A 26,455-nucleotide genomic window follows, 5' to 3' on the forward strand; every position below is an offset into this window, starting at 1 on the left:
GTTCTTCCTTTTGCTACGGACATACCCATAAAAGCCCTTTTTGTTGCTTTTAACCTCTCTAGCAAGCCTGAGTTCATTCTGTGCTTTAGCTTTTCTGACTTTGTCTCTACACATGCTGGCTATTTGTTTGAATTCCTCTCTGGTGGTTTCCCCCTTTTTTGTACATATCCCTTTTAAATCTTAACTCAGTTAAAAGTTCTTTAGATAGCCACCCTGGCTTCTTTGGGCACCTTCCATGTTTCCGTCTCATTGGTATTGCCTGAAGTTGTGCTTTTAATATCTCCCTTTTACCAAACGCCCAACCATCCTGAACTCCCTTCCCTTTTAGTATTTCTATCCTTGGTTGCTTTTCCGCTGTATAATAAACTCCGGAAGAGCATGGTCACTCCCACCTAATGATCCTGTTTTATTGTGGCTAGGATCAAAAAAGAGAGAAGTCATGGTACAGACTGGATGTTCTGTTAATGTCTCATTGATGTTTTCATTGTGGTGTCCAGGACTGACCAGTCTCACATTCAGGATTCAGCAGCACATAAGGCTATTAGGTTGCATATGCAGAACCTATGGCTCTGCCACGGCGGTGTCTAGCTTAGTCCTGACCATTCTGACTCACAGTGGCTGTCTAGATCCTGGGCAGGTGTCACTCTGAGCACATCTGCCTGAGTTTCATTTAGCTGGAGATATCTATACCTGGCCCCTTCTGCATGCAGTGCATGTGCTTTGCCCATGGAACTTCCCTGAGAAACTCTCCATCTCTTCCCCGTCCTTTTCCCATGCCATCCCTGAAGTGCCAATATCCAAATGGTAGAGAGATTCCACAGAGACAGAGTGTGCCTTCCAACTCTGCAGGAACACTGAGGTCATGATCCATAAAGCTACATTATATATCCATGTAACCAAGTTTTATATTTTATTTATTCCAAGACTCATCATCATCAGGATACTTTTGTATTCAGCAGGCATCATTTGATAGGCCAAACAATTCAGTTCTATACAGCTGGAGCTCAAAGTAGAAACCCAGGATTCATTTATAGAAGACAGCCAACAATGCAGCTGCAAACTTACTTTCGGCTACCATAAAAATGGAGGACAGTCCTTTCAAGTAACTTGTTAACCAATTAGGTTTAGCTGAACTTCTTCTTTTGTTTCTCTGGCACAACTTGTGTTGCCCCCGAGACCCAGGCAAGTGCTGACCCGGGCAAGCATTCCTCAGTAACATTTTATCTTGCAGCCTGACATTAAAGCTGTTTTGCTGTGAGAGTTTCCATGTTGACAACACTGACTGATGGCCCTGTTCCATTCTCTCTGAAAAATAGGTCACCCCTTTCTTTACTGCGGTGAGTGGAGTGAGGAGAACAAAGCAAAGTTTCATATATTAGGGAAACTCAGCTCAGAAGGTGCCCATCTTAGACCCTGATGTAAAGGACCCCTATCCACACTCTCACACTATTTTGTACTTTGCTCTCCGACCCTCTCTGCTACAATGGAAAAATAGCAAGAGTGGACTTGGCAGAGCCCTCCCTGTCAGCTGCTTAGACCACGCAGCAAAGCAGCCCAAGGCAGAGAGAAAGGGCAACTGAGGTCCCCAAAGGAATGGCTCAGCCAAAACTGTTACGGTTTGCATAGAAATTGGGGGTAAGGGGAAGAGCCCCTTGCCTGTGGTACTGGCATGTGTGGGACTAAGTCCACAGTGCTGGACCTCCAGTCCTTGCTCAGTTGGAAAGTGCAGCCCCTGTGAAAATTTAGTTAGCAACCAGGGTATTGCACTGGTTGCAGAGCTGCAGGCAAATTTCCTCCTGCCATACCAGTGTCTGCAGCCTAGTCTTGAGGGGTGTGTGTGTGTGTGTGTGTGTGTTGATGTGGTCCAGCTTTCAGAGTTTAACTAAATAAAGTCAGGGAGCAAAGCCCCAACCAGACACATCTGGGAGGCCCTAAGTGTGAACCCTGAACAAGTCAACACTCCATCAATGAGGCTCATAGGATTGCAAAGTCCCAAAAGCCAACTGGAACCTCACCCCACTTTTACAATTTCTCACCTGTCTTTTTATATTGTTTCAATAAAATAATGATGGTCTTTTTCTTTTTCTTTTTTTTTGCAGAAAGACTGGAGAGATAATTAAAAAGTGATAAAGCTACTTTCAAAACAACTTGTTTAATGCTTTCCAGATGATCACAACAACAAAATTATGATTTCAAGGCACTTTACTTTTAGAAAAACAACAACACTGGGGCGTAACAAAAATCAGTAAGCATAAACTTTAACTTTATGAACTTCTTTGTCTTCACATTCTCTTTCTTTGTTGTAATAGTAGAAAGTATTGTCCCTTCTCTGAAGCTTCTTCACGAATCCAGTTTCAGGCCACCTTTCCACCTGTGTGCAGAAGGACAAGGGGATGGGAGGCACATGTCTTTCAATCAGCCGGCACAATGCAAAAAGGTATCCATCAGCAACGACATATAAGTGCAGTGGATGCGATGTTAGGAGAGGGGCAGTTCCTCAGGTGGGGGGCACATCATGCTCCATCTGGGGCCACTCAAAGCCGTTTCCTGGGGTGTGGCCAATGTTGCAGGTTGGCAGCTTCTAGGAGCCCCAGGTGAAAGCTGAGTGCAGGGTGGGGACCAAAGGGGGACAAATGGCCCCAGAAGGAGCACAACCCCTCCCCTAACACCCTATACCAGGGGTCAGCAAACTTTTTCAGCAGGGGGCCGGTCCACTGTCCCTCAGACCTTGTGGGGGGCCGGACTATATTTTGAATAAAAATATGAACGAATTCCTATACCCCACAAATAACCCAGAGATGCATTTTAAATAAAAGCACACATTCTACTCATGTAAAAACACCAGGCAGGCCTCACAAATAACCCGGAGATGCATTTTAAATAAAAGGACACATTCTACTCATGTAAAAACATGCTGATTCCCGGACCGTCCGCGGGCTGGATTCAGAAGGCGATTGGGCTGGATCCGGCCCCCGGGCCTTGGTTTGGGGACCCCTGCCCTATACATCCATGTAAATGGTGGCCTGCGAGCGCTCCAGTTGGAGAACAGCCTTTACCAAAGGTGTCATGGGCTTTGAAGAAACTCGATCTCATAAGTTGCATTACCGTACTGAAATAAATGCACATTTCGGCGATATTCTAATTTTCCAAGTTTCACCTGTACATTTTGTATATTTGATAAGATATCTAGATTGTAATCTGTGATGAATAGTTTAAGCTGATGCTCCCCAATCCTGTACCTCTATAACCATCTCCGTACTTGTGACTCCTCCACAAAATAAAGCTGCCAGACCTGTTTCCCTCCCTCTGTGAGACCTTAAATATGTCATGGATTCTCATAAAGAAGAAAGTGATACAGAGAACCAAAGTGAACAGAAACAAATCTTCAATTCCACAATATTTTACTGTTTTACCCAGTCTTGTGACCATCATCCACTTGCAGGCCATTCATCTCAATTAGTAAAGGATACTTTCAAATGTTTTCAATGGTAAATTTAGGGTGCTCAGTTGCTCTATGAATAAATGAGCTAAAATCTGCTCTAACAAAATCTGCTCTGAACAAAATGGGAGAAACTCTGTGTTCTCTGGCACATAGGATTCTCCCAGGGTGACAGCTTTTATGGAATCCAAAACACAGAAAGCCATACATTCCATGATGGTTCTCAAAAAAACCTAGGGGTTTTGAAGGGTCAGAAGCTGGAAGGCCAAAAAAGGTCCAGCTCCATTCAATCTCATTATTGTCAGCATTGAGTGACTACAAAGGACTCTGGAATGCTCACCTGGAAAAACAATCTTAACAGGGATTAATTCTTCAAAATGAAATGCTAGAGGGTGCGAGCGCAGCCTGTTTGGGGCATCATGTCCCCCTGGGGAGGAAACATTTTCACTGCTCAACCTTACTGAGTAGGGTGAACAGCACCAGAGCACCTTAATAACTGCCTCTTTACAGTCCAAGCTGGTTGCATTGTTGCTGGAGGGGCCATGATCACAACAGCTCCTCAGGCAGGAAGCTGTGCAGGCAAATGCCAGGCGTATGGTATGTAGCTGGAGCGTACATGAAATGCAGCTGTAATACCAGAATTCTCCTCCTCCCCGTTAAGTGTGTGATTCCTGTTGATTAGTCAAGGATACCAGAACCTACAAACACTGTGAAACTAAGTATCAGCCATTCAGTTGTTTAAAAGGCAGAGACAATCCATTTCTCTTGGCTGAATGACTTGAAGAGCCACTTCTGAGCTGTACTCATGGCCAGGATCCAAAGCGCTACTTTAAGCACTCCCAAGGAGCTGGGCATGCTTGGGGGGGGGCGGGTATTTGGCTTCCCCCTTTATATCAAACCCTCCAAATGCTTCAGAATGTCCCTTCAGATTCAATAATGGCATGCTATGTGTAAGGAGAGGAGCTGATGTTCACAAAATGCTGTTACAAAGTGTTCTTGAGCATGTGAAATTATTTATGCAGTTCTTTGAATCCCAGCCAACGATTTTATGTATCATACATTTCTTCTGCACCCTGAGAGACTCAAAAAGCAATCTGGGTGGCAAAGTGGAGACCTGTATATGATACCCAGTGGCCCTATCAAATAGTAATCAAAAGTCAGGGACACAGGTTTGTGTGTTCCACCACCACACGCACACAAAATCATGACAGTCAGAATTTCCGCACCTGGGGTAGGATCCAACGGAGTCCAGCTCAGAGTTACTGGTATCCATCTGTCTCAAGAGACAATGGAGTGCATGTCTGGGGGTGAAGTGAAACTGCTATGCCAGCAGCACTGAAATTTCTTCCCTGAAGCACAAGCCTGGGCAGTGTGGCTGGAGGTCCTGGGCTGCCCAGACAACAAGACCCTCCTCTTAGCCTCTCTGATGGGGTACAGAGGAAAGCAAAGCAAGGCATTTGGCACCAGTTTGGCTGCAGGAGTGGATGGAAGGAAGCATACAAGGCACCATCCAACCGTCTTATGGACTCCAGAATTCTGCAGGGTGTACTTCTTAGCCTTTTCTTTTGCCAAAGATATCCCACAAGGGAGCAGAGGTTTAGGATCAGAGTTTTCCTTCTTCTAGATGAGCTCCCTTCCCAGATTCATGAGCCCCATCTGCTCCTCACTTCCATCCATAGCACATGCAGAAACCGCCTTCTTGACCGTTGAACCCACTATTGGTCGATGATCCACCAGAGCCTGTCTTGGCCCACAGGGGAAGCCCCTAACTTACCAGGGTGGGGTGGGGGTGGAGACCCACCAGCTTCCTCCTGGTTTAGCCAAGCAGTCGAACCATTTCCCAGGGTGTGTCCACTGTCACATCCTGACAGTTTCTAGGAGCCACAGTTAAGAGTTGAGTGCAGAGTAGGGAACAAAGGTGGACAAACTACCCCAGAAGGAGCATGACATGTCCCCCATCAGAAGTACTACCCCTCCCCAACACCCCATACACCATACCTAGAGCAGACCCACTGAAATCAGTGGACAAGTCATGCCCACTGATGACAGTGGGTCTGCTCTGAATAGGAGCATTGAATATTGAATTGAGTATTGAGAACTGAGTATTGAATATTGAACTCAGTCACACTTATTTATGAGTAAGCATAGGCTTGCTGTTACTGCACCTCATTTCTGATGTGAATTTTGTGAATGGGAAGAAATCATGGTTAGTATACATGTGAAACGTGGAAAATTAGAATATCGTTGAAAAGTGCATTAATTTCAGTAATGCAACATAATAGGTGAAACCAATATATGATATAGATGCATGACATGCAAAGCAAGATATATCAAGGCTTTATTTGTTGTAATCGTAATTGTTTGTCGTTAGGCGGGTCAATTATTAATGGAATATAATTAATGAAATGCAATAGCGATGTTTATTTTTGTATTATAGTAACTATTTGTTTTATTACTGTGGAATTTCCAAAAGAAATCATTTGTAAAAATTAAAAGAAAAAGAAAACATAATAAGTTGCATTACTGAAATAAATGCACTTTTTGACAATATTCTAATTTTCCAAGTTTCACCTGTACATGGGCAATGAACTCTTGATCCCTTTGGATCAGGGTAATGTACACTGATTGCTAGACCTGCAAATATGTCTTGAGATGGAGTAACTGCTACTGATTCACAAAGACACCAATAGTTTTATAAGCCAGTGAAGCTTCCCAAGTTGGTTCTTATGGGACGAGGCATTTGAGGCAGTCTCCAAGTGAAAGGTTACTGGTCCCCCTAACACAGCCTAAACGCTTTCTTGTTCTTCTTTTTCACTTTCTGAGGGTGTACACAGGGGCAAATCAGTTCAGGCAGAGAACACAAAGATTAAAAAAAAATGAATTATGGTCGTAGAAAACATTTTTATGCAATATTTTTAAAGGACAGAATGTTTGCCACTAAACTACAAAATGCTTGCATAATTATGAAGTCTTACCATGTCTACATGCTTCACTTGCTTATATTCAATTTCATCCCTATATCCAGCTTGCTGAAATCTGTAGAGATTCTCAACTTCACCTGACCATATCTTGGCACGATGTATGGATTTAGGTTTGGTGTCAATACCAGCTGTGGCTCCAGAGACATCACCAGTTAATTTGCTGAAAGTAATTTTTAAAGAGTTTCAATTGTATGGAGAATGCTTGAGAGTTAGAAGTTAATCACGTCTTTTTACATCCACATTCATGGATTCATTTGACAGAGCCCTGTCAAATGCCGGCTCTGTTGGGCGAGGCGGTGGCACACACCTCTCTTGGCTTGGGGAAGGCAGGCAGGCAAGAGAACAAACGCCTGCCTGCCTTCGCCAAGCCAAGAGAGTAAGTACCGCTGCCGCCGCCAGGCCCCCGGAGCCCATAGGAACGCATTAATTGACTTTTAATGCGTTCCTATGGGAAACGGTGCCTCGCTACACGAAATTTTCGTAGGACGAATTGAGTTCTGGAACGAATTAAGAAGCTCCGTTCCAGCTACATGAATGCACTCCGATTTTAAATATAACGTTGTACATTTCCATTATGTTGTAGTTACAGGTAGGTAGCCGTGTTGGTCTGACGTAGTCGAAACAAAATAAAAAAAATCCTTCCAGCAGCACCTTAAAGACCAACTAAGTATTTATTTTGGTATGAGCTTTCGTGTGCATGCACACTTCCTGCTACAGGTTATGTTGTATGATTTTAGATGAAAGTTTTTCTTTTATTCTCTGTTGTCCATTGTAAAGGCATTGGTTATATACAATGAAATTGACTGAAAGGACTTTGGCAACAGAAATACTACATTCCGAACAACACAAAGTTTTAGTGCCACTACTTGTCCCAACTCTACAAGTTGTGATGGATTAGCCCTCTCTTAGATAATATAGGCCCACATATGAACAGAACTGTCAGTGAAGAATGAAACCAAACTTCACTAGCATGTTAATGTGACCACTTACGAGTCTTCAAGGCTATCTGGTTCTCTCCTGAACGATGTCCCAGGCACATCTGACACAGGTGCTTCTTCAGTGGAGAAAGCTGAACATGGTACATCCTTACCATCCATGAACGCTACTGGGTTTTCCATAATAGCTCCTGCAAAAACAAAACAAAAAACGTAGCCAAAAGTGTCTAGAGCACTTTCACCTACTGCTGCCTGCAAGTACCTGTGAGTGACTTATTGAAACTTTGAATACAAAGACATCCAATTTTTAACTGAATTAAAAACCAGGGTCTAATATGTGCTTTTGGAATCACTTAGGAATAGACATCATTTATTTACTTGTGAATTGCGCTCTCTCTCTCTCTCGAAACCTTGGTTTGCAAACGTTTTGGATTACAACCACATCAAACCCAGAAATGTGTGTCCCTTTTTTTGGATTACAACCCATTTTTTTTGGAGGCCCCATTGGTGAAAGTGCGCCTTCAGTTACAACCTGTTTTGGTTTACAACTGGACCTCCGGAACGGATTATGGTTGTAAACCAAGGTACCACTGTATTGAAATGCCTCAAGTACCATAACTTTAGGGAGGGGGGAGTGAGTTTTGTTTATTTTGCTCATTGTCTCTTTTCCTCTCTAGTTACCTGCAGGCACCTGTAGAGATGGAAAGGCGCCCTTTAAGTGGCAGCATCTGTTGCCTGGGCCTTCCTAGGGATAACTGTTTGCTGGTGCAGCATTGGAGGAGGCAGCATAATAGGGAAAGGACTGTGATGCAAAACTCCTTTGGGCTCTGGGAAACATTCTGGCCTGAGATAGATTGGCCCCCGAGGCGCCCCCTCCTGGCCAGGGAAGAAGAAGCGCTGCGCCAGGAGAGACCTTGGGCTCCGCCACCCACTGGATCCTACCGCCTAAGGCAGCCCGCCCCCTCCCCAGCAAAGCCTGGGTGGGCAGGCCACGATCCTGCGCGGAAGAGGCAGGATCCCGCTTCTCCCCATTTAGGGCTGGGGTTCCTTAAAGCAGGTGTGTCCAAAGTCTGTTTTGTGGCCCTCCGCCCAATAAAATTGTATAAAAAGTTCAACAACTTGAAATCTGGCCCTCTTTGATAAAAGTTTGGGCACCCCTGCCTTAAAGGCTCACCGCCGCCCTTCCTTCTCCCAGGGGACACAGGGGCCATTTAAAGCTTAAAAGCGTAAACAAATCCCCAACAGCAGTATATGAAACATTTTTTGCTTCTCCTTTTTTTAAAAAATAAAGTTAACCCCGCTAAGGGAATCGGAAGATGGGGGTGTCCCTGGAGATATCGCGATGTTTGCATAGCTGTCAACCCTGCCTCTTTTTTTTTTTTGCGGGAAACTCCCTTATTCCAGCGCCGTTTCCCACTGCTATCCTGGATTGCTAGATATACCGTAGACCAGGCATGTCCAACAGGTAGATCGTGATCTACTGGTAGATCACTGGACGTCTGTGGTAGATTACTATCACGGGCTCGCCCCAAAGAAGCTCAACAACTTTGGCTCCTCAAAAAAAAAGCTCAACAAATCTGCCCTGCCCTCCTAAAAAAACGGGGCTTTTCCTGCGCCCTAAAAAAGCTTAACAACATTGCCCTGCTGAACCCCTAAAAACGGGGCTTTCCTCCTCCCCAAAAAAAGCTCAGCAACTTTGTCCTGAACCAGTTTTAAACTCTGTGAGTAGATCACAGTGTATTGGGAGTTGGCCGCCCCTGCCCTAGACTGTCCCCAGGACAGGTGAGACTGCTGATCCCTCGTTCCTCCCGCCCCGCGTAGCGGAGCCTCGACTCACCCCTGACGGGAGCGTCTCCGCGCTCGCCGCTTTCCCCTCCCCCACTCAGCGGTTGGGCGGTTGCTTAGCAACCTTCGGCGGGAGTTCGGCCAATGGGGCTGCGTCTCGAGCCACTGGACGAAGGCGGCCAATCAGCAGGCGCACTTGGGAGGGCGGTGTCCGTAAGTGGCCAATCAGTGCAAAGTTTACGCTTCACACGCTTTGGGCGTTTACATCAGCTCCGGCGTCTGCCGAGACGTGGGAGGGGCTTCGTCCTTTTCTGACCAATGGGGGCGGCGGCGCGGAAAAGAGCCTGGCGGAAGTGGCGGCGGCGGCGGAAGAGCCGGAAGGTAGCTCGGCAGGACATTTCCGGCCGCCCCGAAGCCCCGTTGCTTTGGGTCCGGCCGCGCCATGAGCAGCTTCGGCGGGAGGATGCGCGAGTATCCCCGGCTCTCCATCGACCGCTTCGACCGCGAGAACCTCCGCGCCAGAGCCTATTTCCTGTCTCACTGCCACAAAGGTTCGGTCTCGGCGGCTCCCACGCGGCGCTTCTTGCCCTCTTGCTCCTGCTCCTTCCCCGTTTCGTGAAGCTTCCCCCGAGGAGTTCATCCTCTTCCTTCTTGCAAGGGGCGGCTGCTACTGCGCATGCGCCTCCTCCTCCCGTCCTCACAACAACCCTGCGAGGGAGGCTCGGCTGAGCGGCAGCGATTGGCCCAAAGTCACAGCCAGGGAGCCGAGGGAAGGCGAACCCCGCTCTCCCCCGGGGCCTCGCCCAGCATTCCAACCACTACACCTCACAGTCGCTTGCCTTATGCTGACCCTTCAAAATCCTTCCAGCCAGTGTTGGTCAACACCGAAGTAGGGAGTGCTTTGCTTTGGTTTTACTATCCATTATTATTATTATTATTACCGTATTACTATCCACTGCCGGGGCTTAGCACCGGGAAACAAGACGCACAGAGACAAGTGTTTCTGAGCATGCACCGAGTGTCATCCATCTCAGGACTGCCCCCTTCATTATTTTCAAAAGGTGCTGCCTGCCCAGTTGAAACCAGCTGCTGGGAAAACTTTCCTGGCAAATCTGGTCCTGGACATGCTCCGCCTCCTAATCTACGTCTGCCCCTGTTTACACCCCAGGGCCCCTGTCCCTCAGCAGTAAGAGGAGAATCATAGAATCATAGAATCATAGAATCATAGAGTTGGAAGAGACCACAAGGGTCATCCAGTCCAAATCCCTGCCAATCAGGAAACACCATCAACGCATTCCTGACAGATGGCTGTTAAGCCTCCGCTTAAAGACCTCCAAAGAAGGAGACTCTACCACACTCCTTGGCAGCAAATTCAACTGTCAAACAGCTCTTACTGTCAGGAAGTTCTTCCTAATGTTTATAATGTTTAGGTGGAATCTTCTTTCTTGTAGCTTGAATCCATTGCTCCGTGTCCGCTTCTCATATTTGAACATGGCTATCATATCACCCCTTAACCTTCTCTTCTCCAGGCTAAACATACCCAGCTCCCTAAGCCATTCCTCATAAGGCATCGTTTCCAGGCCTTTGACCATTTTGGTTGCCCTCCTCTGGACACGTTCCAGCTTTTCAGTATCCTTCTTGAACTGTGGTGCCCAGAACTGGACACAGTACTCCAGGTGAGGTCTGACCGGAGCAGAATACAGTGGTACTATTACTTCCCTTGATCTAGATGCTATACTCCTATTGATACAGCCCAGAATTGCATTGGCTTTTTTAGCTGCTGCATCACACTGCTGACTCATGTCAAGTTTGTGGTCTACCAGGACTCCTAGATCCGTTTCACATGTACTGCTCTCAAGCCAGGTGTCACCCATCCTGTATTTGTGCCTTTCACCCCACCCCCACCCCAAAGTGTAGTACTTTACATTTCTCCTTGTTAAAATTCATCCTGTTTGCTTTGGCCCAGTTGTCTAATCTGTTAAGGTCATTTTGAAGTGTGATCTTGTCCTCTGGGGTATTAGCCACCCCTCCCAATTTGGTGTCATCTGCAAACTTGATCAGGATGCCCTCAAGCCCATCATCCAAGTAATTGATATAAAGATGTTGAATAAGACTGGGCCCAAGACAGAACCCTGTAGCACCCCACTAGTCACTACTCTCCAGGATGAAGAGGAGCCATTTGGGTTCGGTCAGCCAGCCAGTTACAAATCCACTGAATGGTAGCATTGTCTAGCCCACATTTTACCAGCTTCTTTACAAGAATATCATGGGGCACCTTGTCAAAGGCCTTGCTGAAATCAAGATAGGCTACATCCACAGCATTCCCTTCATCCTTGTGCAGTGGCTCTGTCTGTCCAGCTCCTGAAAATTGCAAGTGCTGGGGCTACATTCAAGGGATATCGCATAAAGTCAAAACATTTGGGGTTTAATGACAGGTGCGCTTGATAAACTCTACCCCCCCATGCACTCCCCCATTTTAATATTATTATTTTTAATTCCCAAGTGCATAAAGCTGAACCCGCAGAAGTAATGTTCATAAGTGGAGAGTTCTCTTTAAGGGCTTGCATTGCACATTTCAGGAGAAGGAGGTGTTCTAATTCGCGCTATTTCCTTAGCAACTGTTTTAGAAGATTCTGGGATAGGAGCATGATTTAACCCTGCTTCTCACCATGTTGACGCTTGTGTCTGTCCTTCTGGCTTGTACTGAGGCCCAAGACTGTTCTTAGCACGGTGGAGTTCTAAAATAATCTTCCTCTTTTAATGTGTTAATATTTAGATCACATGAAAGGCCTGAGAGCTCCTTCCCTGAAAAGAAGACTGGCATGCAGGTAATGAAAAGGGAGACAGACATGTGCACATATGTGTGTGAGAAAAGGTGGTGAGTGAAGGGTCAAGAAAGCGCCTGCACCTTCTCAGGCTGATCTGCTTAAGGATGAAAAGAAACTTGTTTTTATTTTAAACATGGAAGTTTAGCTTCTCATATTCTGCAACTAAATAAAGTAATCTGTAATTTATAAAATGACCATAGTATACACGCCCTTTTGCTATGTTTGTTACCTGAGTTCTTAGCATTCTGTCTGGGTCCTTAGCAAAAACTACAGTTTCACTTCCATTTCTCCCATGTGGATAAGTGTAGCTCAGATTCTAAGCGTTTCTCCCTCCCCTTTCCTGCCCAGTTCTTAAGTGTAGTTTTAGGATTCATTTATCTATGCATATTTCACCCTGCACTTTCTGCAGTGCATATTTTTACACGCCCTGGGAATTGTAGCCAACCTTCTCTATTTGCCCATATCTCAGCTAATGCAGGGAAGGTGCTGGAATGTGGGACTCAAATCTTGGAAGATGAGTCATTTGGGTAGAGGCAAAATTGTCTAGCTAGCAAGTGTGTGATGTCAGATGGGTGTCTTCTGTCTGTAGGCAGGGGAAGAGACTAAAGGGCATATAATACAGCAAATGATGCCTGGGATTGCTTACTTCTCCCTCTTTAAGTCACAGACACCTTTGCCATATCACAGACTTGCTCGTTGAAGGAGTTTGCAAGGAGGCTGGGAACTACTTTTTGTTGTTTGATTTTTTGGATATTGGACAACCGCCATTTGCTTTTTTCTGAGACATGTATCTCTTTTTTCTTCAAAGCTTAAAAGTTCGCTTGTATTGCTCACCAGTAACAAAGGAATTGCTGCTAACTAATCCACGGTATAAATTTTGGGAAAATCACATTGTAAGTTACCTCTTTTCATGTGTACTAGATGTAAACAGACACTATTAATGCATCTTAAAGCTGTTATAACTAGCAAAAGGTGTCAGCAAAAGGTGAAGCTGCCACAATCCTAGAACAGGCATCCCCAAACTTGGTCCTCCAGATGTTTTGGGACTACAACTCCCATCATCCTTAGCTAACAGGACCAGTGGTCAGGGATGATGGGGATTGTGGTCCCAAAACATCTGGAGGACCGAGTTTGCCTATGCCTGTCCTAGGGGGTGAAGTCCGTTTAAACTGTGTTGTAGTCGTCATCTTTAATTTTAGTATGTCTACTCTGAGTAAAACTTAATACCACCCTAAGCTTTACTTCGTTCACCTATGAAATACAAAGGCCTCAGGTGTATCCTGGGACTTTCTTCCTTTCTTTAGACTGTTCAGTCTCAGGCTCTCCCTGCCCTGGCATAGCCACAGTAGGAGATGGTGGCTCAGGTCTCTTAATGCAGAGAGAACTCCATTAGCATTTCACCCGCTATTACTTTGATTCTCAAGCTCCTGTCTGATCTCTTGTCTGATACACGGTATGTTCCAGACTTTTTGTGGCGCTTCTGTTGGTGCAGAACAGAGGATTATTAGGCTGCAAATAAATTGTGGAACATGACTCGAAAAGGAAGTAACTTGGTGGAAAAAATTGTTTTTTTGAATGAGTCATATTTCTTCCTTTACTTGCAAGAAGTACCCATTAATAGTTGTTTTTCGTAGATCTGAGGCCCCTCAAGTGGGCACCACCATGTCCTCAGGCATTCTGTGGGGCCCACAACAGTTTCTTAGACTTCCATACAGGTTTCTTAGATTTTGACGTGCCCCCAGGCTCCAGACCCCCCAGGCCCCAGTCTTACCTTCCTCATGCCATTAAAAACATCCATTTTGTATATGCTGTAAAAACAGTTCTCATCACCTATAATGTGCCTCTGTACATTTGTTTGTTTGTTTTGTCTGTCTCCTGTAGGTTTCCATTGAAGTTGAAACTCCAACACAGATTTCTCTGGTTGATGAAGCATCTGGTGAGGTAGTCAGTTATGTTGGCTGTTTAACATTTTAATATTTCACCTGCTCTGAAATTCCAATTTTGGCCAACAAAATGGAAACTTGTCTATTTTACTTTCTTCCCCTGCCTTGTTTGCCCCAATTTCCTCTCTTTTTTTATACTGTACTTTGAAGTCTTCGGGTTTCTCCTCTTTTCTGCATCTTTATAATAAAAGTATATGCTAAAAGCATATGGCACAAGAACCCATGCCGCGTAGATTAAGGGCAGGCAACTTCTAGCCCGGGCACCTTATTGGCAGGAGTTTTTCAGGCACCACTGATCAGTTGGTGGTCTGTGCCTGCACAGCTCTCAGGACTTCCCCAGGGCTGATGATCAGCAGATTGTCAGCACTAGGGAAGCACTGGACACCGTCTTGGCAGCACCGTTTGAATTCACAGAGCAAGGGCAAAAGTGAGTTGTTGTGACATCAGGCGACTGACAGGTCAGCAACCTGTGTGCCTCCCCACCGCCTGTTATACCTGGGGAGAGGAAGATGTACGGAGATAAGGACTGGATCCATTGGCCAGATTCCCATCCCTGATATAAATGAAAGTTGGGGCAGAGCAAGAGTCTGTGACTGCTCTCTCCTCCCACCCCCAGGCCACGGGGTCCTATCCCCAGATGCCTTGTATGCACAATGTTCTGTTTCCCACCTCCGTGTCTTCACTCTGCACGGCAGCCAGGCAAAAAACTATTCATTCCAAAGTTAACATGAAACGAGACAATGTCTGTGTGTCTTCCTTCCTTCCTTTGTGTCTCTTTCCAGAAAGAAGATTTAGTTGTAACACTTCTGCCAGCCGGCCATTGTCCAGGATCAGTTATGTATGCATTTTTCTTGCCTTCAGATAATTAATGGAAATCAATATGAAAAATCTATGTCACAGTGGGTTGTGGTTCTATAAGAATTAAACTGCAGTTACAGTAGTTTATTTTGGATTTGTTCACCAAAGACTTACTTCCCCCCACTTCCTGTTCCTGGTTATGGGCATCAGGGCCTATTAAAGGGGTGCCTTGGTCTCATACACTGTGCCCAAGCAAAATTGCAGTTTGCATTCATATTTGTTACTATTTATTAATGAGTTGGTCTTTCGGCATAACAACGAATCAAACACAGTACAAAAGAAGATTTAAAAAACAATAAAAACAAAATAAACTAACGGTTGGCAATGCCAGTTGAACCAGCAGCAGGTTGCAGAATGGGAGACTGGGAGTTATAGGGGGGTTTAATTTCTCTTTTGCCATCCTTTTCTGGTGGGTATTCTGAACCAAAAATTGAAGGCAGGATTTGAGGCTGTTTCTGTAATTAAGACAGAATCTCATCAGTGTTAGCTGCAGTTAATGCTAATGCTGATGGGAAATGAAATTGCACTTACAGCTTGGGTGAACAGGGCCTTGGTTTTTTTGTTTTTTTGTGTGAGAACTGGGGAGAGCCACAAGAGTGAATGTGCACAGTCACAAGCGTGATTAAGATAATTGGGGCACTACATATGCACCTGTTTACCGGTGAAACTCGGAAAATTAGAATATCGTCGGAAAGTGCATTTATTTCAGTAACGCAACTTAAAAGGTGAAACCAATATATGAGATAGATGCATGACATGCAAAGCAAGATATGTCAAGCCTTTATTTGTTGTAATTGTAATTATTTGTCATTAGGCGAGTCAATTATAAATGGAATGTAATTCATGAAATGTAATAGCGATATTTATTTTTGTATTATTGTAACTATTTGTTTTATTACTGTGGAATTTCCAAAAGAAATCATTTGTAAAAATTAAAAGAAAAATAAAGAATAATAAGTTGCATTACTGAAATAAATGCACTTTTCGACGATACTCTAATTTTCCGATTTTCACCTGTATATGCCTCATCGTCCTGCTATGTGCAATCGTCTGCCGCCCAAGTTTCTTAGCCGAAAACCAGTGCCGTAGCCCACTCTCCTGGCTTTCACCATTCCATGGTTCCGAAACCCAGCAAAATCCCCAATGCTGAAACTGACAGCGGTGCCTTTTCTCGTGCAGGTTTCTCTTCCAAGGTGAAAGTGGCAATGTGTTGTACACTGGGGATTTCAGACTTGCCAAGGGAGAAGTGGCCAGAATGGAACTTTTGCATTCAGGGAGCAGGTAATGGATTGTGGACTTTTCTGGTTTGGCTTCGTTGCCCTTTGACCTTCCTAACGGGATTAGAGGGTCGGGTGCATGACAGGCAGGTCCCTGTTATATTAACCGTTTGCAGGTAACTGGTATGCTTTGCACGTGAAAACCAGTAGAACACATGGACCCTGCATGCAAACCTCTTAAACCTTTAGAGAGCAGTCACAGCTTTGGCTCAGGAGCTGACAGAAAGGAAAGCCTTAGCACTTGCATATTGCCTTCCACGGCCACAGTGTGCTGTGGAGATTTGGGCCCTGCTTTGATAGGAAGGCTGCTTGGTTTCTTCTAGGTGCATTCATTTGTGAAGGCAAATGTCACCCTTTGGGTGCCAACAGAAATATGAGTATATTGCTGAGTAACACGTGACTGATAGTGCTATGCCAAGCACAATCATAGTATTGAATTTCTCTCTTACAGAGTGAAAGACATCCAGAGTGTGTATTTGGATACTACTTTCTGCGATCCCAAGTATTATCAGATCCCAAGCAGGGTAAGTAAAAATTGAAGGAAGAGATTTTTTTAAACAAACCAAAAACCCAACATGCATTTTGCTTGCTTGGCCAGAATTCCGCTTGGGACTTTTAGCAGCCAACTTTTCAATGAATCCTGGGAACTGTAGTTTATTAGAGGTGCTGAGCGTTGGTAGGAGAACCCTGTTCTCATAGGGCTACAGTTCCCAGAGGGGTTTAACAATCCCTCTTCCCAAGGAACTCTTTTGAGTAGTGAATTTTGGAGTGTGGAAACATCTTCCAGCAATGCCTGCCCTAGGAGTAGGAACTTCTCCAGGACTTCCTGTCTGCCCACCCCACCCCGGAGTCTCTCCATAGGCCACACCCCTCACCAGACCTGCCCATGCCCTCCTGGAGTGCTTTGACCTGACTGAAACGTTGTCTTGAACTGTGCTGATGCCTATTTCTCAGCTGGATGAAGGACAGAGAGAAGGGCCAGAAGGTAGGGAGAAACATTTGACTTGTGTGTGCCTCTGGCCCTTCCCACTGCTGGTATGTGGACCTTGAAGCCCCCCCCCCCAATGTGGAAGGGCAGCCCTTGGCCAAAAGAGGCTCCCTACTCTGCCTGCACAAAGTGCTTGGTTTTAGTGGCCAAGGATCAGTTGTGGGCTCAACAGAACGCAAATCCGTTTAGATCTGCTATACAGGTGAAAGTCGGAAAATTAGAATATCGTCGAAAAGTGTATTTATTTCAGTAATGCAACTTACTATTTTTTATTTTTATTTTTATTTTTACAAATTCTTTCTTTTGGAAATTTCACAGTAATAAAACAAATAGTTACAATAATACAAAAATAAACAAAAATAAACATCGCTATTATATTTGTGTCAGCCCCTTCTGTCAAGAGTTTGGGTGTAACCTTGGATGGCTCCCTTTCCATGGAGGCACAGGTTGCAACCACAGCCAAGGTGGCATTTTTCCATCTTCGCCGCATTAAGCAGTTGGTCCCCTACCTCTCTCAACCTGATCTGGCCACAGTGATCCATGTGATGGTCACCTCTAGGCTTGATTATTGTAACTCGCTCTACGCGGGGCTGCCCTCAAAACTGATCCAGAAACTCCAGCGGGTGCAGAATGCTGTGGCGAGGCTCCTTACGGGGTCCCGGCCGCGGGATCACATCCAGTGCTTTACCAACTGCACTGGCTCCCGGTGGAATACAGGATCAGGTTTAAGGTGCTGGTTTTGACCTTTAAAGCCTTATGCGGCTTAGGACCCTCGTACCTACAGGACCGCCTCTCCCGGTATGACCCACAGAGGACATTAAGGTCCACAAATAATAACATATTGGAGATCCCGAGTCACAAGGTGGTTAGGCTGGCCTCGACCAGGGCCAGGGCCTTCTCAGTACTGGCCCCGACCTAGTGGAATGCTCTGTCCCAGGAGACTAGGGCCCTGCAGGATTTGTCATCTTTTCGTGGGGCCTGCAAGACAGAGCTGTTCCATTTGGCCTTCGGACTGACGCAGTCTGACCCCACGGTTACCCTCCCCTAAGGTTTTATTTCATAATGGTTTTATCTTATTCGTAGATTTTTAATTTTAAAATTGAATTTTAACATTGTATTAATCTGCGTTTTCACTGAATTGTTTCTTTTATACTTGTGTTGATATTATTTGTTGTTAGCCGCCCTGAGCCCGGTCTTGACTGGGAAGGGCGGGGTATAAATAAAAATTATTATTATTATTATTATTTCATTAATTACATTTCATTTATAATTGACCCGCCTAACAACAAATAATTACAATTACAACAAATAAAGGCTTGACATATCTTGCTTTGCATTTCATGGATCTATCTCATATATTCACCTTTTAAATTGTGTTACTAAAATAAATGCAATTTTCCGACTTTCACCTGCATGTAAATGCCCTGCGATCTTTTTCCTTCAACAGGAAGAATGTATGAAAGGCATATTAGAGTTAGTGCAAAGCTGGATCACACTCAGTCCTTATCACGTGGTGTGGCTGAACTGCAAAGCAGCTTATGGATATGAGTATTTGTTCACAAATCTCAGTGAGGAGCTTGGAGTTAAGGTAAGATTGTTGTTCTGAATGCAACCCCTTTCTGAGTGGAGCATAAACATGATCCCTCCTCCTCACCGCAAGGCAAATTCCTTAGGAAGGAGAAGCTTGCTCTCTCTTTTCTCAGTCTAGAACAGCACTAATAATGGCAAACTTAATTTCCTAGGTCCACGTGAACAAATTGGAAATGTTTAAAAACATGCCAGAAATCCTCCACCACATCACCTCCAGTCGGCACACTCAGATTCATGCCTGTCGCCATCCAAGGGTGCGTATCTGCCAGCAATTGACACCCCTCCCTTGGGTGTTAAGTGCTAGAGCCCCTGGGGGCTCCATGTTAAAGAAGAGTCTGGCTTTGAAGAAACCAGGAAATGTTTGGCCAAAGCAGCTTTAATATTCTTATTTTGGGGGGAAGGTTTACTTTCCCATGGCTTTTCTAAAATGACTATTCACAGTGCCATAAAATGCACTAAACCAGGCATCCCCAAACTGTGGCCCTCCAGATTTTTTGGTCTACACTTCCCATGATCCCTAGCTAACAGGACCAGTGGTCAGGGAAGATGGGAACTGTAGTCCAAAACATCTGGAGGGCTGATGTTTGGGGATGCCTGCACTAAACCAAAATAAAACTAAAGCACGGATGAGATGACAGTAAAGTATCACTTTTAAAAACCCACCAAGGAAGCTGTTAGACTTTCCGGCCCCTGAAAACACCGCTTTGAAGGTCAGGCCTGGGTTGGCTGAGTGGAAGGGCTGTAGCTCAGGGACAGCACACAAGCTCTGCAGGTCAACCTCTGGCACATCTGGGTAGAGCTGCCTGCTGCCTGAAATGCCAGAGAGCTGCTTCCACTCTGAGTGAGGTGGAGCAGTAGTCTGACTTCTTGTAAGGCCCCTTGCTGTGTACCTTCAAGGGGACGGTATTCCAGGAAGCGGATGCCACCTCTGAACAGCTACTCCTGAGCCCCAGCTGATCCCAGAGGAATCCCAGAGGAAACTTCAAGGAGGAATGTGTTAGTGGAAAAGTACCTTGCAATGTGCAGGATCCAGGCTGCTTAAGGGCTTAGCGATGCTACTCAGCACCTCCAATCGAGCCCAAAAGCACATCAGGAGTATTCAAAGCATGCTCAGTGCCAAGAGCATAGAGAGAAGCTACATTTATTCATAGCTGTGATACTAAGTGCCAGTCTAGGGTACTAGTGGGGAGGGGGGAGGAGTGCTGGGCTCCCCTCATTGTGCGATGCAAAGACCTCCCTCCACTCCAATTTTAGATGCACGAAAGAACAAACATGGCTGCCCAATAGAGCTCTTCATGGTCCTTATACTGTATGAAGCCTCTAACCCTCAGAGCACAAAGGCATCTAGGTGACTTTGCATCTGTTTGAAACAGGTTTTATGTATGTAGTTTTAATTCTCTCAGGGTTTAATTGTATTTTAATGCTTGAATTTTCTGTTTTTAGCAGTTCTTGTTTTTACAGTGGTGCCTCGCTTAACGAATGCCCTGCTTAACGAAATTTCCGCTTAACGAAAGGATTTTTCGAGCGAGCTTGCCTCGCTAGACGAATGCGTTTTACGAAAAATTCGTCTAGCGAATCGTGGTTTCCCATAGGAATGCATTGAAATTCAATTAATGCGTTCCTATGGGCAAAAATTTTTTTTAAAAAAAATTCAATGCATTCCTATGGGATTTGCTAGACGAATTTTTCGCTATAAGAAAAGACCCGTGGAACGAATTAATTTCGTCTAGCGAGGCACCACTGTATCTGTAAGCTGCCTTGAGTCTTCTCAGTGGAAAAGGTGGGGTATAAATGAAGATGTTATAATATTAGAATAATATAAGAACTCTGGTGCTCTGTCTCCACTAGGTGGGCAGTCTGTGCACAGGAGGCAGCCAGTATTGGGGGGGGGGGTCATTTCCCACAGGGAAAAGAGAAAGGTGGTAGGTAGAAGAATTTGCAAAGTTGCATTAGGTATTGAAAAAAGGACGTGCTTGATCGGCCTGGGTGCTACAGTTAACGCTGTCTCTATGATAGGACGATGAAATGTTCCGAGGAAACAGGTTGCCTTGTGGTGTGATTTCTCAGAATGGAAAGCGGTTGCACATAATTAGCGTCAAGCCGTCCACAATGTGGTTTGGAGAGAGGGCAAGGAAAACGAATGTAATAGTGAGGTGAGTACTCTTTTCAATTTTATTTTTTTTAAAAAAATTCTCAAACAGTCCAGAGCATGGAGCAGCTACTGCTGTCAGACCCCATTCAAGGTGTTGCTGCTAGTAAATAAAACACTAAATGACCTAATTGGGAATGCAGGAGACAGCTTTTTCCCTTCCAGAGGAGGATCAGGCAGTCCCAACCCACACTCAAGTGAAACTCAAGGGAACTTTTATTTGGGAGAGGATAGGTACATTTAGGTAAAACCTTGTATAGTTTTTCTTTCACTTTGATTATTGTATATAGTTTGCTTGGATTTTATGTTGATAGCTGCCCTGGCCATAGCTGTCAAGTTCTCCCTTTTTTTAAAGGGAAATTCCCTTATGCTGATGAGGCTTCCTCGCAAGAAAAGGGAAAACTTGACAGCTATGGCCCTGGCACACATGGCAGAATATAGATCAATAACGGTATCTTTATGTAGGTGTGCAGCATGACTCTGCAACTGAAAAAGGTCCCTATAGGGTCTTGCAATGATGAGTAATAAGGTGGTCCCTGCCCTCCGACATGATCTAAAACACATGACACAAAACAAAAGCGGGGGAAGAACCAGCCTTGGGCACGAGTTTTAAAGTTCTTCTCGAGTGTTTTCCCTGCCCTTAAAGGCTTGCAGGAACCAGGCGCCTTTAGCTGCTCCTTCTCTGGCCTGTGGGTGGGGCCTGGATGGCCTCCCACTTTCTGTGATATTCTTCCAGGGAGGCAGGACATCAATTTTTATATGTGATTAAGGTGCTGATGCTGTTCACATATTGATAATTTAATTTCTGGTTTCTGCTTAGGACTGGGGAGAGTTCATACAGAGCTTGCTTTTCCTTCCACTCTTCTTACAGTGAGGTATGTATAGTATTTGTTTTTGTAAAATAAACCCCTTTTATAATATACAGAGCAGCCTTTATAAGATTTTATATTTATATTTTGTAGCCTTTATACTAGGATGCACTTTGGGGTTAGTAAAAGTACAATAATGATTATTTATTCATCTTTAGGAAGCGCATTAAAGCTGCTACATGTTACCTTGGTAATCCTGCTAACATCCCTTTGAGGTCAGCTGGTATGTTCTCTATTTTATAGGCAAGGACTGAGGTTGAGGAGGGTGTAGCATGTCTAGGGAAGCCCCTCTTTTCTCTCATAGCTGACAAGAGACTTGAACCAGAAACTTTGCAGCTTGCTGTCTTCGACTCAGCCCTGAGGCTCCACAACTTGAAATAGGCAAAGGGAACCAAGCATTAATAAACGTCCCATTTGATATCCATGGGATTGAGAGGAAAAGAACAAAACCAAAACTCTCTTAGATGGAGGATGAATGATGACCTGTTGGATGACAAGAGAATAGTAGGAAAAACAAAGAAGATCTTAAAGGACTATTTTCACTGGAATTTACACAAAGAAACCGGACTTGACATGGTGTGGGATGCAAGCGAAGCAGTAATGAAAGGCTTTTTAATACACACACAAAAAAACTTCCTGAAGAAAAAGACAGAGAAAAAGAAAGAGGAAATCTTGACTCATCTCATGGAGAATGAAAAGAAATTAATTTCGAGACCTGAGGATGAACGGATTAAGAATAATTTTAAAATGCTTCAGACACAGTTTTGCATCAAAATGCAATGAATAAAATTAAAATAGGGGATGAAGTGACGGAAGATCCAAAGGAAATAAGGAAAGCCTTTCAAAAAAATTATAAAGGTTTGTATAGAAAGAAGGAGGATATGAGGAAGATAAAAGATTATTTGGAAAACCATAAAATGAGACAAATTCCAGAAGAGAGAAGGAAACAATTAAATGCACCAATAACAATACAGGAAATGCAAAATGCAATAAAAAGAATGAAACAAGGGAAATCCCCAGGACCGGATGGGCTTACGGCGAAATATTATAAGACTCTTAAGTGGACAACTAGCACCAGTACTTGCGGAGGTGATGAACAATATTTTGACAGGAGGAAAGATTGCAAATACTTGGAAAGAGGCATGTATAACATTGATTCCAAAGCAGGACACAGATGGCTTAGATGTCAAGAATTATAGGCCAATATCGTTACTGAATAATGATTATAAACTTTTTGATATAATTGCGAAACGGTTGAAAGAGATTTTAAATAAGATAATTCATAAAGATCAAGCAAGGTTCATTCCTTGTCGACAATTAAAAGATAATGTGAGGCAGATTATTAATAGAATATTTGGAGACCAGGATTGATAAACCTGCGGTGTTAATGTTTATAGATGCAGAAAAATCTTTGTAAAAAGAAAAAAAAAAGCTCTCCAAGCAGTGGCAAATCACAGCACAAAAAGGACTGCAAGCAATGTTTAAATGCAGAAAATTAATTCCTCCTCCAATCCTATTTTGTAGATTCAGGATTTCTTGAGCTACATTCGCCCGGTGAATGTGTATCCCAATGTAATTCCAGTAGGTGTGACAGAAGACAAACTTATGGAAATGTAAGTTTCTGTCTTTTTGTCTCTGGCTCTTTGCTACAATGATGTTTCTAAGTAGTGTTAGACGCTGCCTTGTATGAGCTATTTATCTGTTATGCCCACTGAAACTGCTCAATTGAGAAAGATTTACTCCTTGTAGTAATTTTCCATCTTTGCTCTGCATAGTAAAACAACATGCTGGCATTGCTCATATTCACAAGTGAAAGCCATCTTCATTAGGAAAGCAGCATCCTGGTGTTTCTGCTGTCTGGTAACATCAGGGAGAGGAGCTTAGGCTCTAGATAAAGAAGTATGTGTTTATGCTTTTATTGTTTAAATTGGTTTTATATAGATCTATTTTTATGACACAACCATACTTTTAGGGAAGTATTGTACAGTAGTAATTCATTTATCTTGGGCCTGGGTTGGGCATTTCCCCCCCTCTTCCATAATTATAAGTCCGACAAAGTACTTCTGGTTATCTTAGCAGGGTTGTTGTTGGTTTTCCCCCCCCATTGAACACCTGAATTTTTGTAATGTGATCTGAATTTGCTGAAAATAAAAGAGGAACTAATGAATGTTTCAGCTACAAAATTCTGTATTGCTTCTTCTCAGTTTAAAGCCATTATGTACATCATACAACAAAAATAACGAGCTGAAATATAAACCACTTGGAGCACTGAAGAGAACCAAACCCTCAGAAATAACAGACACAGGTAAGAGAAAGGCGAGTTTTTCTCTCTTCAGTCAGAGGGAGATGGCAAAGGAAAGGACTCCTGCGGTTTTGAAGCAATAAATCATGTTTATTGCATGATTATGTCATCTCTCTAATGAACTTCCGGTACTACATTTTTTAATTTCACTTGCATCTCACCCTTCTTCTAAGCAACTCAACATGGCATGCATAGTTGCTGTCCACCCTCCAGCTTACATTCCTAACACCCCCGTGGGACTTAGCTTAGACTAAGTGAACATGACTAACCTTAGGTCACCTAGTTACAGGTAGGTAGCCGTGTTGGTCTGCCGTAGTCGGAACAAAATAAAAAATTCCTTCCAGTAGCACCTTAGAGACCAACTAAGCTCATACCAATGACAAACTTAGTTGGTCTCTTAGGTGCTACTGGAAGGAATTTATTTAGTTTATTTCAACTTAGGTCACCCAGTAAACTTCGTGGCTTTAAGTAGGGATTTTGCTCAGGGTTCCCAAGTCCTAGTCTGAAATTCTCCACTTGTACAAATTATCTCCCATAAGGGTGGCTCAAGTGTTACAGCGGCTTCCAGCAAGTTGTCACCCTGGTTAGATTGGAGTCCAACAGTCCAGACATCGGTTTACAGCCTCAAGAGGCTGCTCTGCTGATTCAAGTGTGCAAGCGAATCCTGGGCTGCCCATTCAGATGAGGGAATTGTACCCAAAAGCAGACCAATGGTAAATCTCTCTGCATGTAGAAAATAGCTGGGAGAAGTTAGGCAACCTGTTCTTTCACGGCTGTGGTTTAGAAGTCTCCCCCCCCCCAAAAAAAAACGCTTGGAAGTTTTATAATCCATATAATCTATGATGGTAAGGCATTTGGAGATTGTCTTCACTTCAAGTCATCTTGCTACCTTCTCATGTTCCTGGGTTTTTTGTCTTGACAGATTGTGGGAGTGATGATCTCTTTGATACAGAATTGATTCCTATAAAATACAAGATTCCAAAACTTCTCCCAGAAATGACAGCATCTGAAAATAAGCCCCTTCCTGATAACCATCAAGATGACAGCGACAAAACAAGTTATAGGGCAACTTCCATGCCAGCCCCTTTGAAGGTAGATTTCATAGAGTGTGAGGAATCCAACGGCGAGGATGACGATGAGGAGGAAGAATTGGAGAAAGACATGGTTCTAGATGAACTTCTACCACCCAGTGCAGAGTCTGCCACTGTGTTGCCGAATCCAGGACTGGTCTGTTCAGAGCCCACTTGCAAACAAAATGAGGACCTGCAGAAGTGTATTCTGGAAGTGCCAAAGTGGGATGCCTACTTTAAGCGACATGTGGAAGACACAGATACCTCTGAACACGAGGACTATGCTCTAGCTCCCACAGATTCTAGTGAGCCTCAGTCCTCCAACCTGTTCAGCGATAATGAGGATTTTAGTGATTCTACTCACATCTCCTCCCAAAACTCTTCTCAGTCAACGCACATATCTGAACAAGGTAGCCAAGGGTGGGACAGTCAGGCAGATACTGTGCTCATTTCCCCACAAGAGCAAAAGACTTTTGAGTTCAGCCCTTTAAAGAGAGGAGCAGAGCGAGCAATGCTTTATGCATCTTGTTTCCCCGCTGGGGAAAACCGGACAGACATGCAGAGTTGCAAGGCTTTGTCTCACAGTGCACCTTCTACAAACAGTATTAAGTCGGAACGCCAAGGCAGAGCTCAGGAGGCGAGTGCAGCAGCAGCACCTACGTTGACGCCAAGTGTGCAGGCTGAATCAACTCCAGAAAGGAGCAAACAAGAGAGTTCAGGGCTGCTCAAGCCTGAGGACCAACTAGAGTCTCAGAGCTCTTCTGACTTTGAAATCCCCTCTACCCCTGAGACAGAGGTTCCTAAACCAGACCAGCTGTGCAGCCTGTACAAGAAGCTGGCAGCAGGGGAAAGTCTACACTGATCGGGAAACAAAAAGAGCTATCAACTTTTTTCTGTCATGAATGAATGATGTTATTCCTCAAATCATGTATTTTGACACTTGACCATGTGCCATTTGAATTTTTGCTTTTGTAACTTCTGGTTTTAATACTGAAAATACAAACTATGATTCTGTTTTTATAGGAAGTTGCTTCATTCACACTGAAATTGGAATTTAATAGAACCATTTGCACTCTGAATTTTAGGGTTCTACAATAAAAGTGAAATTTGATAATATGACCTTGGCAATCCTTTTGGAAACCATGGCTTTAGAGTCTGCTTGGATTTTAGTTTCTCTTTTCTGTGATCATTCGAACACTTTCTAATACAGATACCACTAAAACTTTCTATAACCTACACAATGTTTTCAACTCTCCCTAGTCTTTTTTTACCAGCAGAACAAAGCTGCCATTAGTTAAAATTCTCCCTTTTCCTTAAGGTCTGTTAATCTGTTCTTTGCTTCAACTATTAGTCCAAAACCAGTAGCACCTTCATATACATTTCACTGCTTTGGGGCCAACCTGTGTTCACAAAGGACACTACCGTACCATTTTGAAAATAA

General features: G+C 44.1%; 2 protein-coding genes across 3 annotated transcripts; one reads left to right on the top strand and one right to left on the bottom strand.

Moving 5' to 3' along the window:
• Positions 1-2,081: 2,081 nt before the first annotated feature.
• MEIG1 (meiosis/spermiogenesis associated 1) lies at positions 2,082-9,236 on the bottom strand. Its single transcript, XM_035127842.2, has 4 exons — positions 9,193-9,236; positions 7,411-7,546; positions 6,415-6,580; positions 2,082-2,371 (listed from the first exon to the last, which is right to left on the bottom strand). Exons 2-4 carry the CDS (start codon positions 7,536-7,538, stop codon positions 2,243-2,245), a joined length of 423 nt encoding a protein of 140 aa, XP_034983733.1. The 5' UTR covers positions 7,539-7,546; positions 9,193-9,236; the 3' UTR covers positions 2,082-2,242.
• A 295-nt stretch (positions 9,237-9,531) lies between these two features.
• DCLRE1C (DNA cross-link repair 1C) lies at positions 9,532-26,202 on the top strand. Of its 2 annotated transcripts, XM_035127350.2 has the most exons (14): positions 9,532-9,691; positions 11,917-11,968; positions 12,777-12,861; positions 13,850-13,909; positions 14,694-14,749; positions 15,949-16,050; positions 16,498-16,570; positions 18,482-18,622; positions 18,777-18,878; positions 20,641-20,777; positions 21,594-21,648; positions 23,167-23,255; positions 23,847-23,947; positions 24,867-26,202. In XM_035127350.2, the coding sequence occupies exons 1-14, from the start codon at positions 9,583-9,585 to the stop codon at positions 25,874-25,876; spliced, it is 2,172 nt and encodes a 723-aa protein (XP_034983241.1). In that variant the 5' UTR covers positions 9,532-9,582; the 3' UTR covers positions 25,877-26,202. The 2 variants fall into 2 exon arrangements, with proteins under 2 accessions (XP_034983241.1, XP_034983242.1); XM_035127351.2 differs by lacking the exons at positions 9,532-9,691; positions 11,917-11,968 and having other exon boundaries at positions 12,774-12,861; positions 13,850-13,904; positions 24,867-26,199.
• Positions 26,203-26,455: the final 253 nt, after the last annotated feature.

The sequence above is a fragment of the Zootoca vivipara genome, chromosome 10 (assembly GCF_963506605.1).
Source record: "Zootoca vivipara chromosome 10, rZooViv1.1, whole genome shotgun sequence".
Taxonomy (NCBI): Eukaryota; Metazoa; Chordata; class Lepidosauria; order Squamata; family Lacertidae; genus Zootoca; species Zootoca vivipara.